Source organism: Xenopus tropicalis, chromosome 3 (assembly GCF_000004195.4).
Source record: "Xenopus tropicalis strain Nigerian chromosome 3, UCB_Xtro_10.0, whole genome shotgun sequence".
NCBI classification, from domain to species: domain Eukaryota; kingdom Metazoa; phylum Chordata; class Amphibia; order Anura; family Pipidae; genus Xenopus; species Xenopus tropicalis.
In genome coordinates this window covers 134106340-134131041 of record NC_030679.2, presented here as the reverse complement: position 1 = coordinate 134131041, position 24702 = coordinate 134106340, and the positions used below count along the sequence as shown (strand labels likewise).

General features: G+C 45.2%; 1 protein-coding gene across 2 annotated transcripts; it reads left to right on the top strand.

Moving 5' to 3' along the window:
- Window positions 1–560: 560 nt before the first annotated feature.
- On the top strand, window positions 561–23542 carry lrrc8e (leucine rich repeat containing 8 VRAC subunit E). Of its 2 annotated transcripts, none has more exon segments than NM_001007862.1 (3): window positions 561–705; window positions 17777–17931; window positions 19838–23540. In NM_001007862.1, coding segments are annotated over 2 exon segments (2421 nt in total). In that variant the 5' UTR covers window positions 561–705; window positions 17777–17793; the 3' UTR covers window positions 22121–23540.
- Window positions 23543–24702: the final 1160 nt, after the last annotated feature.

Sequence of the window (24702 nt, the reverse complement as noted above, 5' to 3'; positions counted from 1 at the left end):
CCCTCCCCTGGGATACACTTGTGCCCTCTCTGTGATACACTTGTGCCCTCCCCTGTGATACACTTGTGCCCTCCCTGTGATACACTTGTGCCCTCCCCTGGGATACACTTGTGCCCTCCCTGTGATACACTTGTGCCCTCCCCTGGGATACACTTGTGCCCTCTCTGTGATACACTTGTGCCCTCCCCTGGGATACACTTGTGCCCTCCCTGTGATACACTTGTGCCCTCCCTTGGGATACATCAATATCTATGCCAATGTTTTCCTTGTACAAATGGGCTACAGCGACAGAGTTGCTCAGACTTCCCAGACAGTCGCACCTGACTTTCCCCACTCACATTGATAACTTTGCACTCTGCACCATGTCTATATACAGACTATACTAGAATATATCAGCTTATTGCCCCCCCAAGCCTCCACATCTGCCCCCTCCCTCCCTGCCCCAGTCCCACAGCTGCATCTCCCTCCTACTCTAATGACTCTCTATAGGTGGCTGTTTGGCTGGCCCCGCCCCCTCCCCTTACCGCCCCGCTCACCCCTCCCACCCCCCATCCCCAGCCCGGACCCGGCAGGCAGTACCGGTACTACTGTCCCAGCTGGGAGCCCTGTGCCCGGAGCCCACAGGAGCCGTTCCGCCCGGAGGGATGTCAGACTGGGTAACCCAGCAGCCGCCGCCGCCGCCTCCCTGCAGCTGATCCCCGGCCGGTAAGTGCGCCCCGTGTGTGGAATGAGTGGGGGAGTGAGAGCCAATCTCTCCCAGTAATAGGGATACTGCCCCCCCAATCCGCAGCCGCTCCGGGCACTCGGGAAGCGCAGGGAAAGTTGGCGAGTTGTCTGTGAGTGCGATTCCTGCTCCGCATTGGCACCCAGCGCTATATTGGTACATCCCTCGGGCATGGGGGGTTGGAGTTATGGGGCCCCGGAATACTCGGCCGAGCCCCTGCCCTGCGTCTCCTACAGAATCGCTTTGCTCCCAGGCTTGTAGCGACAAGGCGCTGCCTGATTATTTGGGTTCTTATAAAAAGAAGCGTTAACTCAGGAGCGGTGTCCTACCTACCCACCTACCTACCTACTTATCTACCTACCCACCTACCTACCTACTTATCTATCTACCCACCTACCTACCTACTTATCTACCTACCCACCTACCTACCTACTTATCTATCTACCCACCTACCTACCTACTTATCTATCTACCCACCTACCTACCTACTTATCTATCTACCCACCTACCTACCTACTTATCTACCTACCCACCTACCTACCTACTTATCTACCTACCCACCTACCTACCTACTTATCTACCTACCCACCTACCTACCTACTTATCTACCTACCCACCTACCTACCTACTTATCTACCTACCCACCTACCTACCTACTTATCTACCTACCCACCTACCTACCTACTTATCTACCTACCCACCTACCTACCTACTTATCTATCTACCCACCTACCTACCTACTTATCTACCTACCCACCTACCTACCTACTTATCTACCTACCCACCTACCTACCTACTTATCTACCTACCCACCTACCTACCTACTTATCTACCTACCCACCTACCTACCTACCTACTTATCTATCTACCCACCCACCCACCCACTTACCTACCTACCTACCTACCTACATATCTACCTACCCACCTACCTACCTACTTATCTATCTACCTACCCACCCACCTACCTACATATCTACCTACCCACCCACCCACTTACCTACCTACATATCTACCTACCCACTTACCTACCTACATATCTACCTACCCACCTACTTATCTATCTACCTACCCACCCACCTACCTACATATCTACCTACCTACCCACCCACCCACCCACCTACCTACATATCTACCTACCCACCCACCTACCTACATATCTACCTACCTACCTACCTGGGATCTGTCTGCATTGAGTATATTGTTGGACCATGACTCTCAACATATTCAGCTCCCAGCTGAGAGATGCAGTTCAGCCTTTAGCAGTTGGCAGGTTTCCCATCGCTCAGTTCTAGCTGGTGCTTTATGGGTGTAACAGATACATCTCTATGGGATAAGTGCTCTCCTACCTACTCTCCTCTAATAGGGATCTGGAACCTTCTTACTGTAACTCCTATTAACATCTTGGTGCCTTATTGCCCCCTGTATCGGGTTATTATAGCGACACTGCCCCGGTGCCTTATTGCCCCCTGTATCAGGTTATTATAGTGACACTGCTCAGTGCCTTATTGCCCCCCTGTATCAGGTTATTATAACGACACTGCCCTGGTGCCTTATTGCCCCCTGTATCGGGTTATTATAGCGACACTGCCCGGTGCCTTATTGCCCCCCTGTATCAGGTTATTATAACAACACTGCCCCGGGGCCTTATTGCCCCCTGTATTGGGTTATTATAGCCACACTGCCCTGGTGCCTTATTGCCCCCTGTATCGGGTTATTATAGCAACACTGCCCCAGGGCCTTATTGCCCCCTGTATCGGGTTATTATAGCGACACTGCCCCGGTGCCTTATTGCCCCCTGTATCAGGTTATTATAGCGACACTGCCCCGGTGCTTTATTGCCCCCTGTATCAGGTTATTATAGCGACATTGCCCCCTGTATCAGGTTATTATAGCGACACTGCCCCGGTGCCTTATTGCCCCCCTGTATCAGGTTATTATAGCGACACTGCCTGGGGGCCTTATTGCCCCCTGTATCGGGTTATTATAGCGACACTGCCTGGGGGCCTTATTGCCCCCTGTATCGGGTTATTATAGCGACACTGCCCCGGTGCCTTATTGCCCCCTGTATCAGGTTATTATAGCGACACTGCCTGGGGGCCCTATAGGTTTCAGGGGCCTACCTGCTGCTATAGCACCTTATTCTAGTAACCCTGACTTTTTGCCCATAGTGAGTTATTGAACCCTGATTCTGGGTGCTACTGTGAGCTACCTGCCCCCCTAAACATCTAATAGTAGTAATAACACCAGTAGCCCCATGACCCAGTTGCCTTGTTGCCCCTGTAGCCCGCTCCCTACAGTAAGTGGTTATAAAGTGCCCTATTGCTCCTGTCACCTGATTGCAAGCTAAATCTAATTTATTGGCTTTAATTCCATAACCCGCCCTCAGTGTAATCGGTGCCAGTAATGCCCATCGCCCCGGCCCATACATCCCACTGCCTGGCTGATCTGCCCCACTGCCCGGGGTATATGGTAATTAATATGAAATGAACGTTACCCCTCACCCTGCATACATTTCATTATCAGCCATCCCAGCCACACCCCCGATTCCTTATTGGCTGCACAGACTTCTATCCCTTATATTGCTGACTGGGATTTTTAAAGGCCATGTAAATCCAAAAATATAATTAAAAAAAAGTGTAATTCTAAGCAACTTGCCCTATATACAGTCATTGCACCTTTTTACTGGTTTTGACGTTATTTGTAAATGTCATTTCTACCGAAAGCTGTATATGGTCATCCCTTTCATACACTGCTGGTTCTGACTCTTGAAACAATTATATTTTTGGGGCTTTACCCCCCTTAATAGGTTCATATTGACTTCATGGGTGCTGGATCCCAGCTCTTGTGTCGCTTTGGGCACTCAGGTACTGAGCTCCCTGAGACACCGGGGCAAGATGAGTGGCAGGGGCATCATATAGGGCAAATTATTTTTTTGCCCATACGTTGGAGAGCAAAACAGTCCGGAATATTCTGCATTCTGCAGTAAGAAGGGCTCAGTGGGATACCTACCCCCCTCCATTCTCCCAAATGCCTTTGCTCACGTACATGCCCCCGCAGGTGTGCTTTGTGCTGCTCCTTTGTCTCCTTTATAATTCCCCCCCCCCTTCCAAATGCATCAGCCCATCCTGCCCATAGGCCTGAAATTCCGCCCACGTGACAAAAGCAAACACTGCGCACATAATGTACAGTATAGAAGGAGGTGAAAGAGTACCTGGGATATTTAAAGGGGAACTAAAGTCTTTGCAAAGTTTTGTTCCTTGATTATACAGCTTCCCCAGTTTATCCTCTGCTCCTTCTCTTTGCTCCCCGCCCAGTATGGTGCCCATCGGGCGCTGCATGTTGCTGTCTGGGTATCCAATAGTGACCTCGCTCACAAGGTCTGGCATTGGGCAAGCAGACTGGGAAGGGGGGTGAATAAGGCCCATATATGATGCTGTATCTGAGAAACTGTACGGTAGCTCTATGCTCTAAAAAGAAGAAACTGTATATTATAAAGTAGATCTGAATCCACACTGAAAACTATATGTTGTTGGTTTGCCGAAGAGATGATCCCTGTTGCTTCCCATTAGACTTCATGGGAATGACATTACCTGTGGGTATCATGTGATATAGGTGCCCAGTGATGTGCGGGTCGACAGAAAGTCAGCCTAACCCTAACCTGCCGACTTGTTGGGAAAGTTAAGGGCTGAACCTGCTCGTGACCCCGCGGAAGCTGTGTGGATGTCGCCCCAACCTGCGGGTTTTGGCCCGGCCCAGACATCACTAGTACCCAACCTGGCACTGCCAGGGCTTCCCCTGATGCCACATCACATTAGAAATACATCCTTGGCAGGTTGGTGGCTTCCTGTGAGCTGGCAAGGCCGGGGTTAGTTGCTACACTTCACATAGTAGGCAGAAGGAGTTTTTGGGTTAGTTATAACTTGGGGAATCATTTCTTAGTTCTGTTCCCTTATGGCTTTGTTATTAATACAAGGGATGAGGCCATATTGAGTGTTGGTTGGATTGGGCAGGCCTTGAGTTGGCAGTCATTGCGCCGTGAGTGTGAATGGGCTAGAGCCTCATATATAGTTTCCCATGTTCCTTTCCCGAATGCTCTCCTTAGGCCCCCTTGGTAGTCTCCTGAGTGGTCTCCATAGTTCTCCATGATCCCTTCCAGAGTGCTCTCCTTAGGCCCCCCTTGGTAGTCTCCTGAGTGGTCTCCATAGTTCTCCATGATCCTTTCCAGAGTGCTTTCCTTAGGCCCCCTTGGTAGTCTCCTGAGTGGTCTCCATAGTTCTCCATGATCCTTTCCAGAGTGCTTTCCTTAGGCCCCATGGCCCTCTCTGAGTCGTCTCTCCATGTGGGTGGCCAAACCAAGCAAGATGCTGCTGTGCTTTAGGCTGATGGAGAGATGTGATTGGCCTCTGGTGGAAAGGCCGATGCATCGCTTCAGTTCTCTGATGTCTTGCGAAGTTGCCTCCTGCAGGCGACTTCAGAAAACCGAAGTGTTGCGTAGGCCTTTCCACCTTTCGTATTGTTGCCAGCGGAAAGGCAATTTGGAGAGATTAGTTGCCCACGGCAGCAGAGATCTATCGCAGGCGATTAAATATCTCCGTGGAACATCAGCCTTAGACAAACGCTGTAAGGATAATTGAGTTGGAATGTTATGCCTATCAGCCTGACTGCCCCTGCGTGTATTTATCATGCACACCATCAGCTGGCTGAAGTGAGAGACCAGCATCAGAGCAACACGGCACTGTACAGGGCACTGATAGCCATGGATACCCCCCCAGGGTACAGGGCACTGATAGCCATGGATACCCCCCCCAGGGTACAGGGCACTGATAGCCATGAATACCCCCAGGGTACAGGGCACTGATAGCCATGGATACCCCCCCCCCCAGGGTACAGGGCACTGATAGCCATGAATACCCCCAGGGTACAGGGCACTGATAGCCATGGATACCCCCCCCCCAGGGTACAGGGCACTGATAGCCATGAATACCCCCAGGGTACAGGGCACTGATAGCCATGGATACCCACCCCCCCAGGGTACAGGGCACTGATAGCCATGGATACCCCCCCCCCCAGGGTACAGGGCACTGATAGCCATGGATACCCCCCCCCCCCCAGGGTACAGGGCACCGATTGCCAGAGCCCATGGGAGCTGTGTGCCTGCAGCAGCCGGATATCCCTAAGGCTCAATAACCAGGACCAAAAACATGTGGCCTCCCAGCTGTTGTGACACCAAATATTTCCCAGCATCCTTCTGCCTGTTTATTTGGTTGGGGAATGTGGAACTTTCTAGTAATTCTACACTGGCACCTGTTGCCTTTCTCTGCAATGGAATGCTTGTTATAGGCCTTCTGTCTAATATATATATATATATATATGGACTGGCCTAATATAAGTGCAAATGCACAGAGTCATTATTGAGAGTGTGTGTGTATGTATGTATGTATGTATGTATGTATATATATATATATATATATATATATATATACATATATATATATATATACATATATATATATATATATATATATACATATATATATACATATATATATATATATATATATATATATATATATATATATATATATATACATATATATATATATATACATATATATATATATATACATATATATATATACATATATATACATATATATATATATATATATATACATATATATATATATATATACATATATATATATATATATAGCCCATGGGTATATATTGGCTAATATGAAGGTGCTGGATGTATCACATAGCACGTGCTACTCTCTCTCACCCCGCGGGAAGGAATTCCCCAGTTATAATTACGATTTCTTGGTGCTCGGTAAATGTCAGCTGTCGGCCCACAGGGAACATCGCACAAGCGGAGGCCTCTATCTGCAGGCTGGGCCCCCGGGGTATTTATAATAAGGAGCGCACCCTATCAGAGGGAATAGCTCTACCCTGCAGTAAGAGTGACTGCGGAAGCCATTGTGCCGTGTATATGGAGAGGTATATACAGTATATGCATAAAGTGGCAACCCACTGGGCACATACCCATATGTTATTCACTGCGGTTATATTCTGTGTGCTACAGGCAGATGGAAATATTTAGCAGTGTTTGTCAATATTTGGATGTGCCTGATGCATGGCGGCACGCTCACATAGCGCTCTGTTGTCACGACCAGCATTGCACGTATGACTTTGTGCACCATCATGGAAAATACTGGGAAAGTATAAGGATGATGTGACTTGTGTGCACATTGGTGTTGGCACGTCTCTCGTCCCTTCCATGTCTGCACCCAGATGCACCCTTAAGGTGGCCATACTCCTTAAGGGTACAGATATATGTATATGTTTTAGTCAGTCTGTAAGCTCTTTGGGACAGGGCCCCCATGTAAGTTGACCATTACAGAGCCAGACAAATATATTGTTCTATAGAGAGGAAGCAGACCCTGTGGCTGTGGGATGGGGGGGTGGGGGTGAGGAGATAGATGGGTGCTTATTCTGTGAGTGGCAGGTAACCATACTTATAGGCAAGTAGGGGGGCAAAACGATACTTTGCCAGGGGCACAATAGCCTTTAATCTGCTTCTGCATGAATGAGCGACATTCCAGCTAAAGAGCTAATCTCACTGACTAGTAAATCTCCTGCTGGGACGTTCCCTCCCCCTCAGCCTTGAATCCATCGGCCCCTGACGCCACAAAACCGCAGTAATCATCCCCATAAAATCCTGCTTATTCTGATGTAAAACGGGTCAGATTTAACCCTTTTAAAACTGGCATCATGGCTAACTGGCGGTTCCTTTAGATGGGACACAAGGCACTTTCTCTTCTTTATACATATATATATATATCAGCTAAAACTGCCCTGCTTGTTCCCATTGGCTGCGGCACAAACTGCCTGTACGTGCGGTTAAAGTCTGGGGCCCTACGGGGAGTTGAGGAGGCAAGTTAACGGTTAACGTTTGCGTAGCATGGGGCTCTGGATGCAATGGGTAATTAGCCATGCAGCATATGGCTTTAATAAATGTACTTTTTTTTAAGGGGCAATGTTGTAACCCCAGTAATTATCCCCCACCAAGCTTTTGGTTTCTTTGCTAACAAAATAACATTTTTTTCCAAAGTGCTTTCCAGCCAATAGGCAGCCACAGGTACATTCAGTAAAGTGCCGACATGTTCCGCAGTGCTGCACACTAGAGAGGCCTGTGTACATCAAACATACCCATTAGCCCTTGTATCTACCTGTATTTGTATGTACTGGGGGGGGGGGGGAAAGAGTGTAAATAAATAAGCTATTTCTGTAGCCACAGGGGCTGCCAATCAAATGGCAGTAGGGCTGCAGGGCCCACATTCCCATAGCAAATAAGAGATAAGCTATTTAGAACACAATGGTGTGAGTTAGGCCAGTAGAGATAAGCAGGGATCCAATGTCGCCCGTATCTGCTGACGCCTGTAGGGTGGGAACATTATTCTGTGTCAGCGAGCCAGTGTTGAAACAAGACCAACCGTTCGGAGGCACTGACGCCATGTTTCTCGTGGCCCATAGATCCCCTTATGGCTCCTGTCAGTTAATAGAGCTTCTCCGGCAGAATCCTGCATTGTAATCTGTTTTCCATATTCTTCATTTCCCAGGGTGCCGCAGCCATGTGACCTGTGCTCTGATAAACTTCAGTCACACTTTACTGCTGCGCTGCAAGTTGGACTGATATCCACCCCACCCCACCCCGCCTCCCTAGCAGCCAACAATGGGAAGGGAGCAAGATAGCAGCTCCCAGTAGGTATCCGAATAGCACTCAATAATAAGAAATCCAAGTCCGGCTTGGGACTCCTCCAGTTACATGGGAGTAGCAAAATGCAAATAAAATGTAAGCAAAATGTGCCCTCACCCCCACAGTTAGTGTTTCCTAAAGCACAAGGCAAGGCCCCCCTGTTGGGGTTGCTCATACCTGTGGTGGGGGGAGTGGCAGCCTGAGCAAAGCATAACAATGCAGGTTTATCAGGCGCTAACGGGGAGTTCCCACAACAATGTGGGCCCATGAGGGGGTCGGCAGCTGAATGTAAAGTCTGAGTGATAATCCTCACCCATTAGCACTTCCTTAGTAGTAGATAGAAATGCAGACTGTGTATTTCCACTACTGCAGTAAAGCAATAAAAGTGGGAAAGCAACATGCATTTGAAATGTTTTTGTGCTTCCCCTTGGTTAACTATTAGCGCTTCCCAAACTGCACTTCTCATGTGATCTACCGAATGTAATTTCAGTTTAGAGACTCCCCATTGGCAGATCCTTATTAGCATAGCGAGACTGTTGATCGGAATGAATGCTGGTAATGTGATAATGGCGGGCTTTAATAATTACCCACCGGCCTTCCCTATTTATCCCTTTTAGGCCAATGACACATGAGGAGATTATTCGCCCAATGATTAATCACCTCTAGTGGTGGCGACTAATCTCCTCGAATGCTTTCCTACCAATAAGAATGTAAATTGCCAATAGGAAAACAAAAGTCTCCGTTTGGCTTTCCAGAGTTGCTTTGCGAAGAAACGTCTGGCAAAGTGAGACTTATGTTTTTTCTACTGATGATTTTCATTTTCGCCAGTAAGAAAGCTTTGGAGGAGATTAGTTGTCACCGATAGAGGAGGATAATCATGGGGCGACTAATCTCGTGTGTGGAGATGGCCCACTGGGACCTTCTCACTGGGAAGGTATTTTGGGGAAATTAGTTACTCGCAATAGCCAAGATTTAACCACAGGCAACTAAAGGTGGCCATACAAATTGAGATCCACTTGTTTGGCAAGGTCACCAAACAAGTGGACCTTCTCCCAATACTCCCACCTACCTCCCGATACTCCCAAGCTATTTCGATAGTTTTGCCCAAGGGCAATATCGTGCCAAACAATCAAATTAAAATGGAGGGTATATGGGCAGTTGGACGGAGGACCACATCAACAACCTGACCTAGGGCCTAATGATCAAATTAGCCCAATATTGCTCTCTTAAGGTGGTCGTATCGGGAGAAGATCTGCTCGTTTGGTGGATCGCAATGTGTATGGCCATCTTTAGGCTGTAAACGTTAATTGCGTTTTATATATACAGATAGTACTCGTTTTAGTCATGCATCTTCACAGATGAGCCTTTGCAGTCAAAAAAGGGGTTTGATCATGTGTGCCAGATGCTTCACTGAAACCAGCTGCTGTTGCCCTCCAATACCAAGCAATTGCCTGGCAGGTATTAGGTACAAAAGTGGAGCTGACTTTAGCAAAGCCTCTCCTTCTTTCAGTCGAGAATAGGGGGTTTGATAGTGTGTGCCAGACGCTTCACTGAAACCTGCTTTAATTTCACCTCTGGCAGGTCCAGCATGCACTTACTTAGCTAATATTGTGCTCCAGTGCCAAGCAGTGACCGGACAGGCATTGGGCACACACATAGAGCTGACTGTAGCCTCTACATATGATTCATTTCAATCAAGGAAAGGGGTTGAATCATGTGTGCCAGATGCTTCCCATTAATGATTTCCTCTGCTGAGGAACAGTAATAGCAGTAGAGCAGATAAACCGGCTCCCTTACTATCTACATACAAAGTCATGATTGCGTTTGCTCCAATCAGTCTCGAGCCTGAGACATGTCGATGTACATAGATCCCGTATATTGAGGCATTTCCTTGTGTTTCACATAAAGCTCAGGCTTCGGAGAACTAAGTCATTGTTGTGCCGCTTGTTCTGGGAAATGTCCCCCCCCCCCAGCCTGTAACTCATTTGCTGAAAACCCATCTCCTGTCGGACAATCAGTCACTGTTGGAAGAAAGGAAACAGATACTTAATCCCGAAGCACCTAAGTGGCCACTGAGGGCAGGACAATGGCATCCAGTCCCTTTCGGGCTGGTGAGGGAATAGCCCTTTGTTTTATTTTCTGGGCTCTGGTGGAAGTTTATAGGTCATTATGGCTTTAATACAAACTGTTCCGCATCCCGAGGGAGCTTTACTGGTGCTCCTGGCACGCAGCCTTGCCACCTAACTGCTGCAAAATGACACTCGATGCCAATGTTATTCATAGGCAGGTGAGATGTATAGGAAGAATGGTATTTCCAGAAGAAAGTGCCAGGCCTACTTGCACGCCTTGGCGCTCCCTGAAACTCATTCCCTTCAATAACACAAAGTGTGTAGTTAAGCGCAAGTGCCACTGGTGCACCGGGGGCAATAATACTGCACTAATAGGAGGGTAGCGCATTGCGTCTGAGTTCTAGGGTTACTTTACTTGCACTGACTGGAACAAGGGGGGCTATATGCCCCCTGAGCCACTACTTGGGAACGCAGATCCAGACCCAAGGCAAAGCGTATGCCAGTCTGAACTTAGTGCCTTTTATTATACATGGGGATATTATCCAATCTCTCAAAAATGGGGGAAGTGGAGAGGTGGGTTAGTGAAACCTGTGGAACCCGCAGGTTGGGTGGGTCTGGGCCAACATCCACACAGTTGCTGCAGATTGTGGGTGTGTTCGGGCTGAACTTTTTTATGCTCCCATCCCACAAGCAATATTCTGCCTTTTGATGTCACTATTTATAGATTTGTGCCCACATGTCACACCCCTTTTGTGACATGAGAGTGGTGGGACGGGTGTGGGTCTATAAATGCAGATGACAAGTTGGTGGGTTAGGGCAGAGGTCCCCAACCTTTTTAGCACTACGGGCCGGTAGGAGGCAAAACATTTTTTCCACGGACCGGGGGGAGAGGGCAGGGGGGCGGGGCGCAAACTTCAGGCGCGTTATACATGTGACACACTGGGGGGGGTGTGCGGTGCGCTGCGGGAACTGATGCAGCCCACTGCCATGCCGTCCACGGCCCGGAACTGGTCCGCGGCCCGGCGGTTGGGGACCCCTGGGTTAGGGTATGAACCCATGGAGCAAGTTATTTGCCTGCGATAGATCTCTGCTATAGCGGGTGCCTAACTGCTATCCACCTGCAACAATAGAAGTCACCGGTGAAAAGCCAGCCATTTGCATCACTTCAGTTTCCAAACTTGCATGAAGTTGCCTGCAGGAGGAAACTTTGTGCGACTTCAGATTACCAAAACGATGTGAAGGGCTTTTCACCATCGACTTCTATTGTTGCCGGCGGAAAGCCTTTGCGGAGCAGTTAGGCGCCCGTGATAGCAGAGATCTATCTCAGGCTACTCGCTCCATGGGTTCTTAACCTTGGGGTCAGGTGCAGATAACAACTTTTTTGTTGACCAGCTAAGGTGGGTGCTCAACTTACATGTGGGTGGGGGTAGAAAGGTAAGTAAGTGGGTGCAAAGTGGCCCAAAGGCTGGATTGGGTACCCACAAAAATGCAGGTATTTGGCAGGACAGGGATGGGCCAGGGTTTCTAAAGTAGGCTTATCTGCCTTTGTTGCCATCTGCCTCTTGCCCTCTGATGACATTACATTTGGGTTTATAATAATGCCACTTGTAATCGGCGATGGCAGCACTTTTGCTTCGTGGGGGCCATCATGGCGCTTGGGCTGCAGATAAAGCAGTAGCGAGTATAATTAGGTAGTGGGTCCAAGTGGCTAAAAATGCAGCATGGCTGTCTTAAAGCCAGTAGCTAGCTAGGCAGGTAGGAAGAGGCTAGGCTGCTACACATGGTGCTCACTGAGAGGCAGCCATAGCTCTTCTTGGTCATGTGGGATCATGTTCTGGGCTGCAGGGCAGGGAAAATATATATATATATATATATATATATATATAATATACTGTATACATAAATATGAGAGAGCAAAAGTCCTGCAATATCGCTGTCTCTCCTCTTATATAACACCCACCTACACAGCACTGTTTAAGCTTGTATTAAAGAGTTAAACAGGATTACGTAAAGAGATTCAATTATGAGCTTATCCCATTAATCATAGGGAAGGAAGCAGTGAGATGCCGCAGCCTGTAATGCTTATTGCTGTCACTACCAGACTGTGGATAGGCGAGTGCCTAGGGCCTGGGAACTGGGAAGGGATCCCGGGAATGTGGCCGGCTGCATTTGGCACACAGAGACTTCGGCTCAGCAGTATTAGTGCCGGACGTGCCTGGGTTTATAGCTTCACTCTGATGTCTAAGTATATCTGCTCCCTCCAGTGCCCGTGTTATTTCTGACACATTCCTGCCATTTCCTGCACTAGCACGCAAGGCACACTGGGCCCTATTGTAGCCCCGGCTCAATGCTGTGCGTCACCCACATGTGCCGCTTATTTATACACTTTCCTGCAAAAGTACATACTCTGTGTGATATCATATTTATTGTTGGCCTGACTTCTGCTGCATTGTTTATATATTCAGAACCAGAGACCGGAACGGGACAAGCAACTCCCCAAACCCACCCAGCCAATATCTGCAGGGTTTATCATAAACCCACTGCACCGAATGGGGATCACCCAGAAATATATCAATGCATAAAATGGGCAGGGGACTAAAAACCAATATTATTATTATTATCATCAAGTATTTATAAAGCACAAGTCCATTTGCAGTAATGTATATAAGATAATGGCATATACACGCTGATCCATAGACTGATATTCTGTCCTATTCATTGGTCAGTGGGTTATCTTGCTGGGTTTGTTAAAAGCTTTCAGCGTCGGACTGGGTGTCTGCTGCCCCGGGGGCCCCCCCACACCCTCTCAGGGGTCCTGCTGCCTGCTCATCCCCCCCACACGCCAAGACTTAAGGTCCCCATACACTATAAGATCCGCTCGCTTGGCGATGTCGCCAAGCGAGCGGATCTTCACCCGATATCCCCACCTACGGGTGGGCGATATCGGGTAGCAAGTGGCTTGAAAAAAAACATTTGCAGGCCATGGGGCAGTCGGTTCGGGGACCGCATCAACGAACCGATGCGCTCCCTGATCCGACCGGATTTTCTAACCTGGCCGATCGAGATCTGGCCAATTTCAGGCCAGAAATCAGTCAGCCAGGCTACTCTGTTCTGCCCATACACGGGCCGATTAGCTGCCGAATCGGTCCATGGGACCGATATCGGCAGCTATAGTCGGCCCATGTATGGGGACCTTTACCTTACTGTGATCAGAGGAGAGAAGGCAGCGGGGTAACGACAATACTTACAGATGGGACATTGGGAGAAAGCCTAGTATGCCCCACCAACCCAGACCCAATTCCTAACGGCCCAGTCTGACCCTAAAAGCTTTTATAAAGATTATGGTGCACAGGGTATATTTATGGCCTTTAAACCCCTGTGGATCACTTCCAACAGAGAGCAAATGAAAGTGCCGTTGGTGGCCCCCTCACATCTGTGTTTATTGCCCCTAATAAGCAAGTATATTTTTGTTTGCAGTAATGGTGGTTGTTTGCATTGTAGGCAGAGGAAACACACATTTATGTATAGGAATGGGACCTGTTATCCAGAATGCTCGGGACCTGGGGCTTTCTGGATAAGGGGTCTTTCTGTAATTTGGATCTCAATCTACTAAAACATAATTTAAACATTAAATAAACCCAATAGGAGTGTTCTGCCTCCAATAAGGATTAATTATACCTTAGCTGGGATCAAGTACAGGTACTGTTTTATTATTACAGAGAAAAGGGAATCATTTAACCATTAAATAAACCCAATAGGGCTGTTCTGCCCCCAATAAGGGGTAATTATATCTTAGTTGGGATCAAGTACAGGTACTGTTTTATTATTACAGAGAAAAGGGAATCATTTAACCATTAAATAAACCCAATAGGGCTGTTCTGCCCCCAATAAGGGGTAATTATATCTTAGTTGGGATCAAGTACAAGGTTCTGTTTTATTATTACAGAGAAAAGGGAATCATTTAACCATTAAATAAACCCAATAGGGCTGTTCTGCCCCAATAAGGGGTAATTATATCTTAGTTGGGATCAAGTACAAGGTTCTGTTTTAATATTACAGAGAAAATGGAATCATTTAACCATTAAATAAACCCAATAGGGCTGTTCTGCCCCCAATAAGGGGTAATTATATCTTAGTTGGGATCAAGTACAGGTACTGTTTTATTATTACAGAGAAAAAGGAAATCATTTTTAAAAATGTGAATTATTTGATTATAATGGAGTCTATGGGAAATGGCCTTCCCGTAATTCGGAGCTTTCTGGATAATGGGTTTCTGATAAGGGGTCCAGTACCTGAAGAATGCAATGTGTAGCCCCTTGTATGGACTCTGTCTGATTGGGCCACAGCTGATTGGTCAGAAAGTATCCCTCATTGGCCTGTGTATGGCTGCCATAAGGTTTTACCTACCACTTCACTAACGCCAAGAGCTGAATTGTCAGATAAGCAGGTAGAATAATATAATTGTACCCGTCTGACAATTAACGTTTGCCAATGATAAGCTATGGATACAACCTCATATATAGTTTTTATTTCTGAGCCAACAAAAGTTGTCCTGTGTCAGAGAAACTTAGAAATTATTATTATACAAATTTATAAAGCACAAACCTATTCCACAGCGCTGTACCATAAACAGGTGTCTACATTAAACATGTAGAATACATGCAAAAACAATCAGTAACCAACACAAGAGGTAAAGAGGGCCCCGCCCAAAAGAGCTTACAGTCTAAAAGTTCAAAAGGTATTGCTTACAGTATAACTGTATTGTAATAAAACTATAATGGTGGCCTCACAGCGAATCAGTTCTTGGGTTGCTGGGGTCAGTGACCCTGAAAACTCTTTAACCCCTTGTTTGTTAAATGATTGTAAGACCCCAGTTTGTTGTGAATGAATGGGAAGCACTGTGTACCTTGCTGCCGCTATATAAATAATGGTGATGGCACATGGAGTGTTTTGATGGCCAACAGACTCAACACACTCAATGGTCCATTTAATAACATTTGAAGTGACAACAGGCGGACATTGGTGTTTTGCCCCTTTGCCTGCCACTGCTTTACTGTGAATGCAGTAATGGCCAAAATGCCCTGCATGCCATTAGCCGACAAAAAGACCAATTGTAACGCTACTAAAAAGGTTGTTATAATGCAGCTACATGGGATTTATTATCCAGAAAGAATAGAATAGAATAGAATATATCTTTATTGTCATTGTCACATAGTAAACAACGAGATTTAAAGTTTGTAAATTACTTGAAGGCCATCTCTCATAGACTCCATTACAACCAAATAATTCTATTATAATACTTATTTTAAAAATAATTTTCTTTTTCTCTCTAATAATAAAACAGTACCTTTACTTGATCCCAACTAAGATATAATTACCCCTTATTGGGGCAGAACAGCCCTATTGGGTTTATTTAATGGTTAAATGATTCCCTTTTCTCTGTAATAATAAAACAGTACCTGTACTTGATCCCAACTAAGATATAATTACCCCTTATTGGGGGCAGAACAGCCCTATTGGGTTTATTTAATGGTTAAATGATTCCCTTTTCTCTGTAATAATAAAACAGTACCTGTACTTGATCCCAACTAAGATATAATTACCCCTTATTGGGGGCAGAACAGCCCTATTGGGTTTATTTAATGGTTAAATGATTCCCTTTTCTCTGTAATAATAAAACAGTACCTGTACTTGATCCCAACTAAGATATAATTACCCCTTATTGGGGGCAGAACAGCCCTATTGGGTTTATTTAATGGTTAAATGATTCCCTTTTCTCTGTAATAATAAAACAGTACCTGTACTTGATCCCAACTAAGATATAATTACCCCTTATTGGGGCAGAACAGCCCTATTGGGTTATTTAATGGTTAAATGAATCCCTTTTCTCTGTAATAATAAAACAGTACCTGTACTTGATCCCAACCAAGATATAATTACCCCTTATTGGGGGCAGAACAGCCCTATTGGGTTTATTTAATGGTTAAATGAATCCCTTTTCTCTGTAATAATAAAACAGTACCTGTACTTGATCCCAACTAAGATATAATTACCCCTTATTGGGGGCAGAACAGCCCCCTATAAAAATTACTGGAGGCAAAACAATCCTATTGGTTTCAATGATATATAAGTAGCCTTAAGATATGGAGACCCAAATTACGGAAATACCCCCAGGTCCCGAGCCTTCTAGATAACAGGTCCCATACCTGTAGCTGCTTAATATCTTGATAAAGGCCTGAAGACATGGATGGAACTTGTAGAGTTATTCCTATTTGTTATCCTGATAACATTGTTAGCCCATTGCTCAGTGCATCTCCGTGCAGTGTTGATGAAGGGGAGGGGGTCCTGCCTATACCTGATAAGAGAGTAGGCCTGCAGGGGAAAGATAACATGTTACCGAGCAGCCTCTGTAGGAACAAATACTATACAAACTCTGTGGCTTCTCAGAGGAGAGCGTAGCTTCTATTCTCTGTCCACAAAGAAAGAATGAGAGAGAAAGCAGGAGAAGTAACCTGGAAAAGGTCTGGAGAAGGTCTGGAGAGTTAATTTTAAATAGAGAGACTGCTGGGTAATGTGCATTAGTGCAAAGGCAATGTGTAGAGTGCGAGAGGATGGTTATGCCTGTCTGGGTGAGTGTAGATGTGATAAGGCTGAAGGGATGGAGTGCAGAACTAACGGTTGGAGTCAGAGAGGACAAAGTCTATTTCAATGGGTGCAGAGTTGATGTATAAAACTGGAGAGAATGAGTTTAGTTTAGTTGCTTGAGCGCAGATGTGAAGAATATATATATTGAGATTTTGTTGGGATGTGTAATGTTGCGTTGGGGAAGACAAACGGTAGTGTCACAAATGGAGCAGGGTTATACTGACACTAAAACACTGCTCTTCAAAATTTTAATGTACATTAAAAGTTACTTATAGGTCATGTAGATTGTTTTTCACTGATAGGGCTGCTTTTGTAAGTAATTGTTACTTGCCAACCTGACTGTCCCTTCTCAGCCTGTCAGTTACAGCTTCTAATGCTAACCGACAAATATGGCCGCCCCCTCATAGAGGAACATGGGGATCTGATAATGTAAAAGCATTGGGCAAAAGAGTTAAGGCAAAAGAGTAAATAGCATGCAAAGACAATGTTATGGCACATGTAAGTAAGATTCATTTTTGGTGTTAGTATCTCTTTAAGAGCGAAGATTGTGCAAATAAACGTAATTCTCTCTCTTTGTTCCAGCTCTCTAGGCTGCCAGAATGATTCCCGTTGCAGAGTTCAAGCAATTCACCGAGCAGCAGCCAGCCTTTAAAGTCCTCAAGCCCTGGTGGGATGTCCTGGCTGAATATATCACTTACGCCATGCTCATGATCGGGGTCTTTGGCTGTACCTTGCAGGTGGGAATTTCATATTCCATTCTTAATCTTTCCATTCTTTTCTTTATTTTGCTATTTTGTGCTGTTCTCCCATCTTTTGTGTATCTTCTGATTCCGGTTACACGGAGGCCCTGCCCTCAGCAGCTTATGAATACATCAGGAAATAATGCAGACCTTGCTATTTACCCTTTATACTCTGTACAGAGTGGATTTTGAATACAGACAGGGTTTCCCTGTAGATTTCCACAGATTGGAAGGAAACCATGTTACGTACAAACTGTTTTCCAACCCTCCTTAGGCTCACAGTGTAATCCAACCCCTCCCTCACTTTGCCCCATTTTCAACTGATGGATATTGAGGCTTTTGCCACACGTTACATTTTTATACCGACAAAGAAATCCACTGCCTTCTGCTCCAGTCTTTAGAATACACTTCCAGGTACTCTATCACCACGCACAGATCAGATTTCAGCTGAAAAAAGGCTAAAATATTCATTTTTTTTTGGCAGAAAAGTTCTTTTTTTATATAAGCCAATTGAATGAGCTTATGTCAAAAGTTTGTATTATCACTATTTTCCTGATGTGTTGTTTACTATCTCCTTCTGCACATAGAGCAGGGTGGTGTCACTGTTGTTCTTGCTGGACTTCAAATTCAATCATATTTAAGTGCCTCTCTCAAGAGCAGGATCAGTTACCCTTTATTTGACAGGTTCATTCACATTCTGCAGAAGTGCCATCCTCCGGACCAGGTCTGCTGTGCTCTGCGAGGATCAAGTCTGTATATTCAGTACTATAACAGAAAATTTAACATTTTAAGGAAAACAAAGTACTAACCCAGCACACAGGGTCCTGGGGGCGACACTTCTGCATAGAATTTCAACCTGGGGCATCTGTATAGCTTTACACACCGGTTTTACTACAGAATAACACAGACACAAGGTCTGAAAAAAAATTCTGAAGTTTAAATGTGGCCATACACGGGCAGATTTAAGCTGCCAATTCAGGTCCTTTAGACCGCTTATTTGCCTGTGTATGGGCCTACCCGACCGATAACTGGCCAAAAATTGCCCTGATATTGTTTGGGCAAGTTTGATTTTCCAATCAGATTGGTGACCGCATCGGCTCGTTGATGCAGTCCTTTGCTAGGGCCAAACAATCACATTAGCCTGATATTGCCCACCTTAGATGGGCATATTGGGAGCAGATCAGCTTGTTTGGTGAGGTTGCAGCGTGTATGATCACCTTATGTCCACGGGAAAATGGTATTCATAAAAGGGGTACAAAAGATGCCAACAGTATTGCTTTTAAGAACCACTGTTTTAGTCCTAAGTTTTAAAAACACGGTGTCGGGATATGCCGAAGAGATAGACAGGACTACCATCATTCTACGTACCCTACTGTGGCACAATATGCCAAAGTGATAGCCTGGCCTACCATCATTCTACATACTCTACTGTGGCATGATATGCCAAAGTGATGGACTGGCCTACCATCATTCTGCGTACCATACTGTGGCATGAAAGGCCAAAGTGATAGACTGGCCTACCACCATTCTACGTACTTTAGTGTGGCACAATATGCCAAAGTGATGGACTGGCCTACCACCATTCTATGTACTTTAGTGTGGCACAATATGCCAAAGTGATAGACTGGCCTACCATCATTCAACTTACCCCGTATAACTACATTTTGATTGACCACCATGTGCCTGCCCATGACCTGCCCATGTATGCCTAGGATTTCTTTTTACAGTTTACTGCTCGAGATCATTTTCTTATAGAAAGTTTGTTTTCTTTAATCCACATCCTATTGTCAATTTTATTCCAACCAGTCAATTCTCAGCTTCACTTTTGCATTTATTGTTCATTTTCTGTTGCTTTGGTGCCATTTTGTTCCCTTGCTGAAGCTGTTCTATGTTTACATCCCAGGTTACTCAAGACAAGATCATTTGCCTCCCCAACCACACTTCTGCTGATGTTGTTTCCCAAATAACATGTCAGGAGTATGACCAACAGTCGCCCCCATCCAATGATAGCGACCTTGAAACAACTATTCCACCACCAACTGCTACTTCAAGTCCTCCTCGGGAGATGAGTGGTCTACGCAACAACCTAGACCTCCAGCAGTACAGCTTCATTAATCAGATGTGTTATGAGACCGCGTTGCACTGGTATGCCAAATATTTTCCATATTTAGTGGTCATTCACACCTTGATCTTTATCATCTGTGGGAACTTCTGGTTCAAGTTCCCAGGCACCAGTTCCAAAATAGAACATTTCATTTCCATACTCGGCAAGTGCTTTGACTCCCCTTGGACTACACGAGCCCTGTCTGAAGTCTCGGGAGAGTCTAGTCAGGAGAAACCCAGTCAGGAGAGGAGCATCGATCGAGAGCTCTCTAAACCAAACTTTGAGGAGGGCAGCCCTGCTACTGCTGACCTACCAATTGCAGAAAAACTAGTGGCTGAGACTTCTTCGGCTAGTGTATTGGACAAGAAAGAGGGGGAACAAGCCAAAGCCCTGTTTGAGAAAGTGAAGAAGTTTCGGCATCATGTGGAAGAGGGTGACTTGCTCTACTCGATGTACATGCGTCAGACTGTGCTAAAAGTGTGTAAATTTGTGCTGATAACAATCTACAATGCAGTTTTGGTGGGAAAGATTCACTTCATTGTTCCCTGCAGTGTTCATACAGAGGATATGACTGGCTACAATAGTTTCTGTTGCAACCACACTAAGGCCCACCTTTTTTCCAAATTAGCTATAACCTACTTGTGCTTTTTGGGTGTCTATGGCCTCACTTGCCTCTACACTCTGTACTGGCTCTTCCGACGCCCTCTAAAGGAGTATTCCTTCCGGTCAGTTAGAGAAGAGACTGGAATAGGGGATATTCCTGATGTGAAGAATGACTTTGCCTTTGTGCTACATCTGGTTGATCAGTATGACTCTCTCTACTCCAAAAGGTTTGCCGTATTTCTATCGGAGGTGAGTGAAAGCAGGCTGCGGCAACTGAATCTCAACCATGAGTGGCCAGCAGACAAACTGAGACAAAAACTTCAGCATACACCAGAAGGTCGACTTGAGCTGCATCTCTTCAAACTCCCAGGCTTGCCAGATACAGTCTTTGAGGTTGCAGAGATGGAGTCACTTAAGTTGGAGATGGTTAATGAGGCTCTTATCCCACCATTGGTATCTAAGCTGGTGAGGCTGGAGGAGCTGTCCCTTATCAACTGCACAGCCAAAGTTCAGCATGCCTCCTTGGCTTACCTTCGGGACCACCTTCGGATACTGCAGGTAAAGTTTGACGACATTAAAGAGATACCTTTGTGGATCTTCAGTCTTCGTGCTTTAGAGGAGCTCCACCTCTTTGGCTGGCTGTCACAGGACTTATCTAAAAACCCAGCTTTAGAAAGTCTAAGGGAATTGAAGAGTCTGAAGGTGCTTACAATAAAGAGTAACCTTTCTAAAATCCCAGCTACTGTTGCAGATGTGGCCGGCCACTTGCAAAAATTTAGCATTCACAACGATGGAACGAAACTCCTGACCCTTAATGCTCTGAAGAGGCTCGCTCTCGTCAAAGAACTTGAACTGGTACGCTGCGAACTGGAACGTATTCCCCATGCAGTTTTTAGCCTCACTAACTTACAGGTGTTGGACCTAAAGGAAAACACCCTTCACACAATAGAGGAGATCATAAGCTTACAACACTGTCGGAAGCTCAGCGTTCTTCGTTTGTGGCACAACCAGATTGCCTACATCCCGGAGCATATCCGTAAACTAAAGGGTCTTGAGGAGTTGTCCTTAAATCGCAACAAAATTCTGGTGATTCCCTCCCAGCTGTTCCTCTGTAACAAGCTCAGACACCTTGACCTGTCTAACAATGAAATCCGGGAGCTTCCTCCAGAGATCGGGGTGTTGCAGCTACTTCAGTACCTTGGATTAAGTGGAAACTTTTTGGAGGATCTTCCCAATGAGTTGTTTTTCTGCCAAAAACTAAAAACTTTAAAACTAGGGCAAAACAGATTGGGAAATCTGTCCCCGAAGGTGGGATCCTTAGTTTGCCTGGTAAAACTAGAACTCAAAGGAAACCGAATGGATACGTTACCTCCTGAGCTAGGGAACTGTGTGAGCCTAAAGAGATCGGGCTTGACTGTGGAACCCTCCCTGTTTGAGACATTGCCAGTAGAAGTGAGGGACAAACTCAAAGAGGACTGAAATGGGCATATACAGTATGTAGTGGAAGGACTGAGCAGAAATATGGAGGTTCGTTAGGAACATGGAGAGAGAAGGGTATATAATCTGATGAGTAGTAAGCAGAGTATGCAGTATAGAGAGATTACAGAAGAGAGAAGAGTAGAAGAAATCATTATTATGTCCCCCTTTCCTTCTAAATGTTACAGTAATGGATGCCAAACGAGTAGGTCGTGCCTAGTGTATTCCTCATTCCCGAATGCCTGTTGGCAAACCATGGGGCATATTTCTAAAGGTGTGTAAGGTTTTTAATACATTAAACGTGGCCGCTTCAACCCCATGGTTTAACCGCCATATTTAACTCCACTTTGTACACCAGAAATTGCAGTGTGAATTTGTTCCACTGACTTCAATGGGCTGTGAGAGTGGGGCAAGTTATTGGCATTGTTTGTCCAACTTGAAAGTAAATACAGTAGAACCCCCATTGTACATCCCCCCGGAATTGGCGCCATTTTGCTATAGTCCCATTCAGGATTTAACATTTTCCCAGAATCTATGCAGTTTTGACGCAGTCCCCTGGGAAACGTAAAATCGGGGTTCTACTATAAACAAGTAGTGTGACTACGAAGCGCACCGTTAAAGGGCCAGTTCACCTTAAGGTTAATTTTTTATATGTAATAGAATGTCCTATTCCTAGCAACTTTGCAACTGGTCCATTTTTTATAGTTCTTAATTATTTGCCTTATTCTGCAACATTTTTCCAGCTTTCAAATGGGGGTCAGTGACCCCTAAAGCTAAAGAAATTTTACTTTATGAGCTTATTTAATTTTTATTGTTACTTTTTACTCCTTATTTTTATATTCAGACCTTCTTCCTGTCTCTCAATCAAATCACTGCCTGGTTGCTAAGGTAAACAAGACCCTAGCAACCAGATAGTTGCAATAATCCCAAACTGGAGCAAAAGCTAAATAACTGAAAAACCACAAATAGTAAAAAAATTAAAACCAATTGGAAATTGTTTTAGAATATCAATGTTTACATCATACTAAAGGTGAACTACCCCTTTCATTTATGCATAAGGTCTGCAATTAGAAATACGCCATAGTGCGCACATTTTTATAGTGTCAACAATCTTCTACAGCTTTATTAATATGTGCCCATGTTTTTATATAAAGTAGACTGAATATATTGTGGAATTGTTGTAGGCTTATTTATGAAGTAGTATATATGTAGGGTGGATATGAGCTTAGTGTAAGACTCGTGCCTTTAGTAAAGGGATTGTTAAGGGTGTACCAGCAATAGTTGGAATAGTCTCTCTTGATAACTGCCTCCTAAAGATGTCCGCCCACTACAGGAGAATGGAAACCTACCCGCCCCCTAGGGCAAAGCCTTGATGTACATTTTGTTTTTATTTAATGTAACAATAAACATTTCAGTTAATGGGTAGTGTGTGTGTGGGTCAGTTATGGAACTGCAGGGAGTGTGGTGTCTGTATAAGGCAGATTTTAGTCATGTGGTATGGGAAACCACACCATTTCCTCACAGAAATATATGGGCTTTTTGTGCCGGGTGCTTTAGAGTGGTCTCCCCCCCCCCCTCACCATTTGGGAGAAACCACAGAGACCACTGTGTGAGAGGTGCCAGAGTGCTGCTGAGGGGAAACAGAGTTCACTTAAAGCCACATGTATACAGAGAAGATGGTACATCAATATGGTGACTGAACAAAGTTTATTACTACAGTATACATACTTGAATTATAAGGGACTCCTTAAATATTTAGGGAGGTTAATAAAAGGGACAAGACAATGACAAAAGGCTTAACGCAAATCTGTGCTGATATATAAGGAAGGGGCATTGGTAATAATGCTGGGGGCCAGGAATGCATGAAATCTCTGTACATGGACTTTTGATGCGTTGTGGAAAACTCCTGACTGGATAAGGTAAGGGGTGGGCTGTTTGTGTATGCAACCCACAGAATATATGGGCAGTGTGGTATATACAGGATAAAAGTGCATAAGTGGGGCAGGTAGCACAGTGAATGGGCTGTGTAAGTGGTATTTGCAGGGTAGATGACAGTGGACATATTAAAAAGAATAGAAATGAAGTTGTATATACAGGGTAAGTGTGTCAGGGGACACAAAATGAATGAGCATTGAGTGGTATATACAAGGTAAGTGCAATAGGGTGTTGAGACTAAGAATGAATGGGCTGTGAGTAGTATATACAGGGTTAGTGCAATAGAGTGAGAGAAAACAGAATGAATTGGCTGAGTGGTATATACAGGGTAAGTGCAATAGAGTGAGAGAAAACAGAATGAATTGGCTGAGTAGTATATACAGGGTAAGTGCAATAGAGTGAGAGAAAACAGAATGAATTGGCTGAGTGGTATATACAGGGTTAGTGCAACAGAGTGAGAGAAAACAGAATGAATGGGCTGAGTGGTATATACAGGGTTAGTGCAATAGAGTGAGAGAAAACAGAATGAATTGGCTGAGTGGTATATACAGGGTTAGTGCAACAGAGTGAGAGAAAACAGAATGAATGGGCTGAGTGGTATATACAGGGTTAGTGCAATAGAGTGAGAGAAAACAGAATGAATTGGCTGA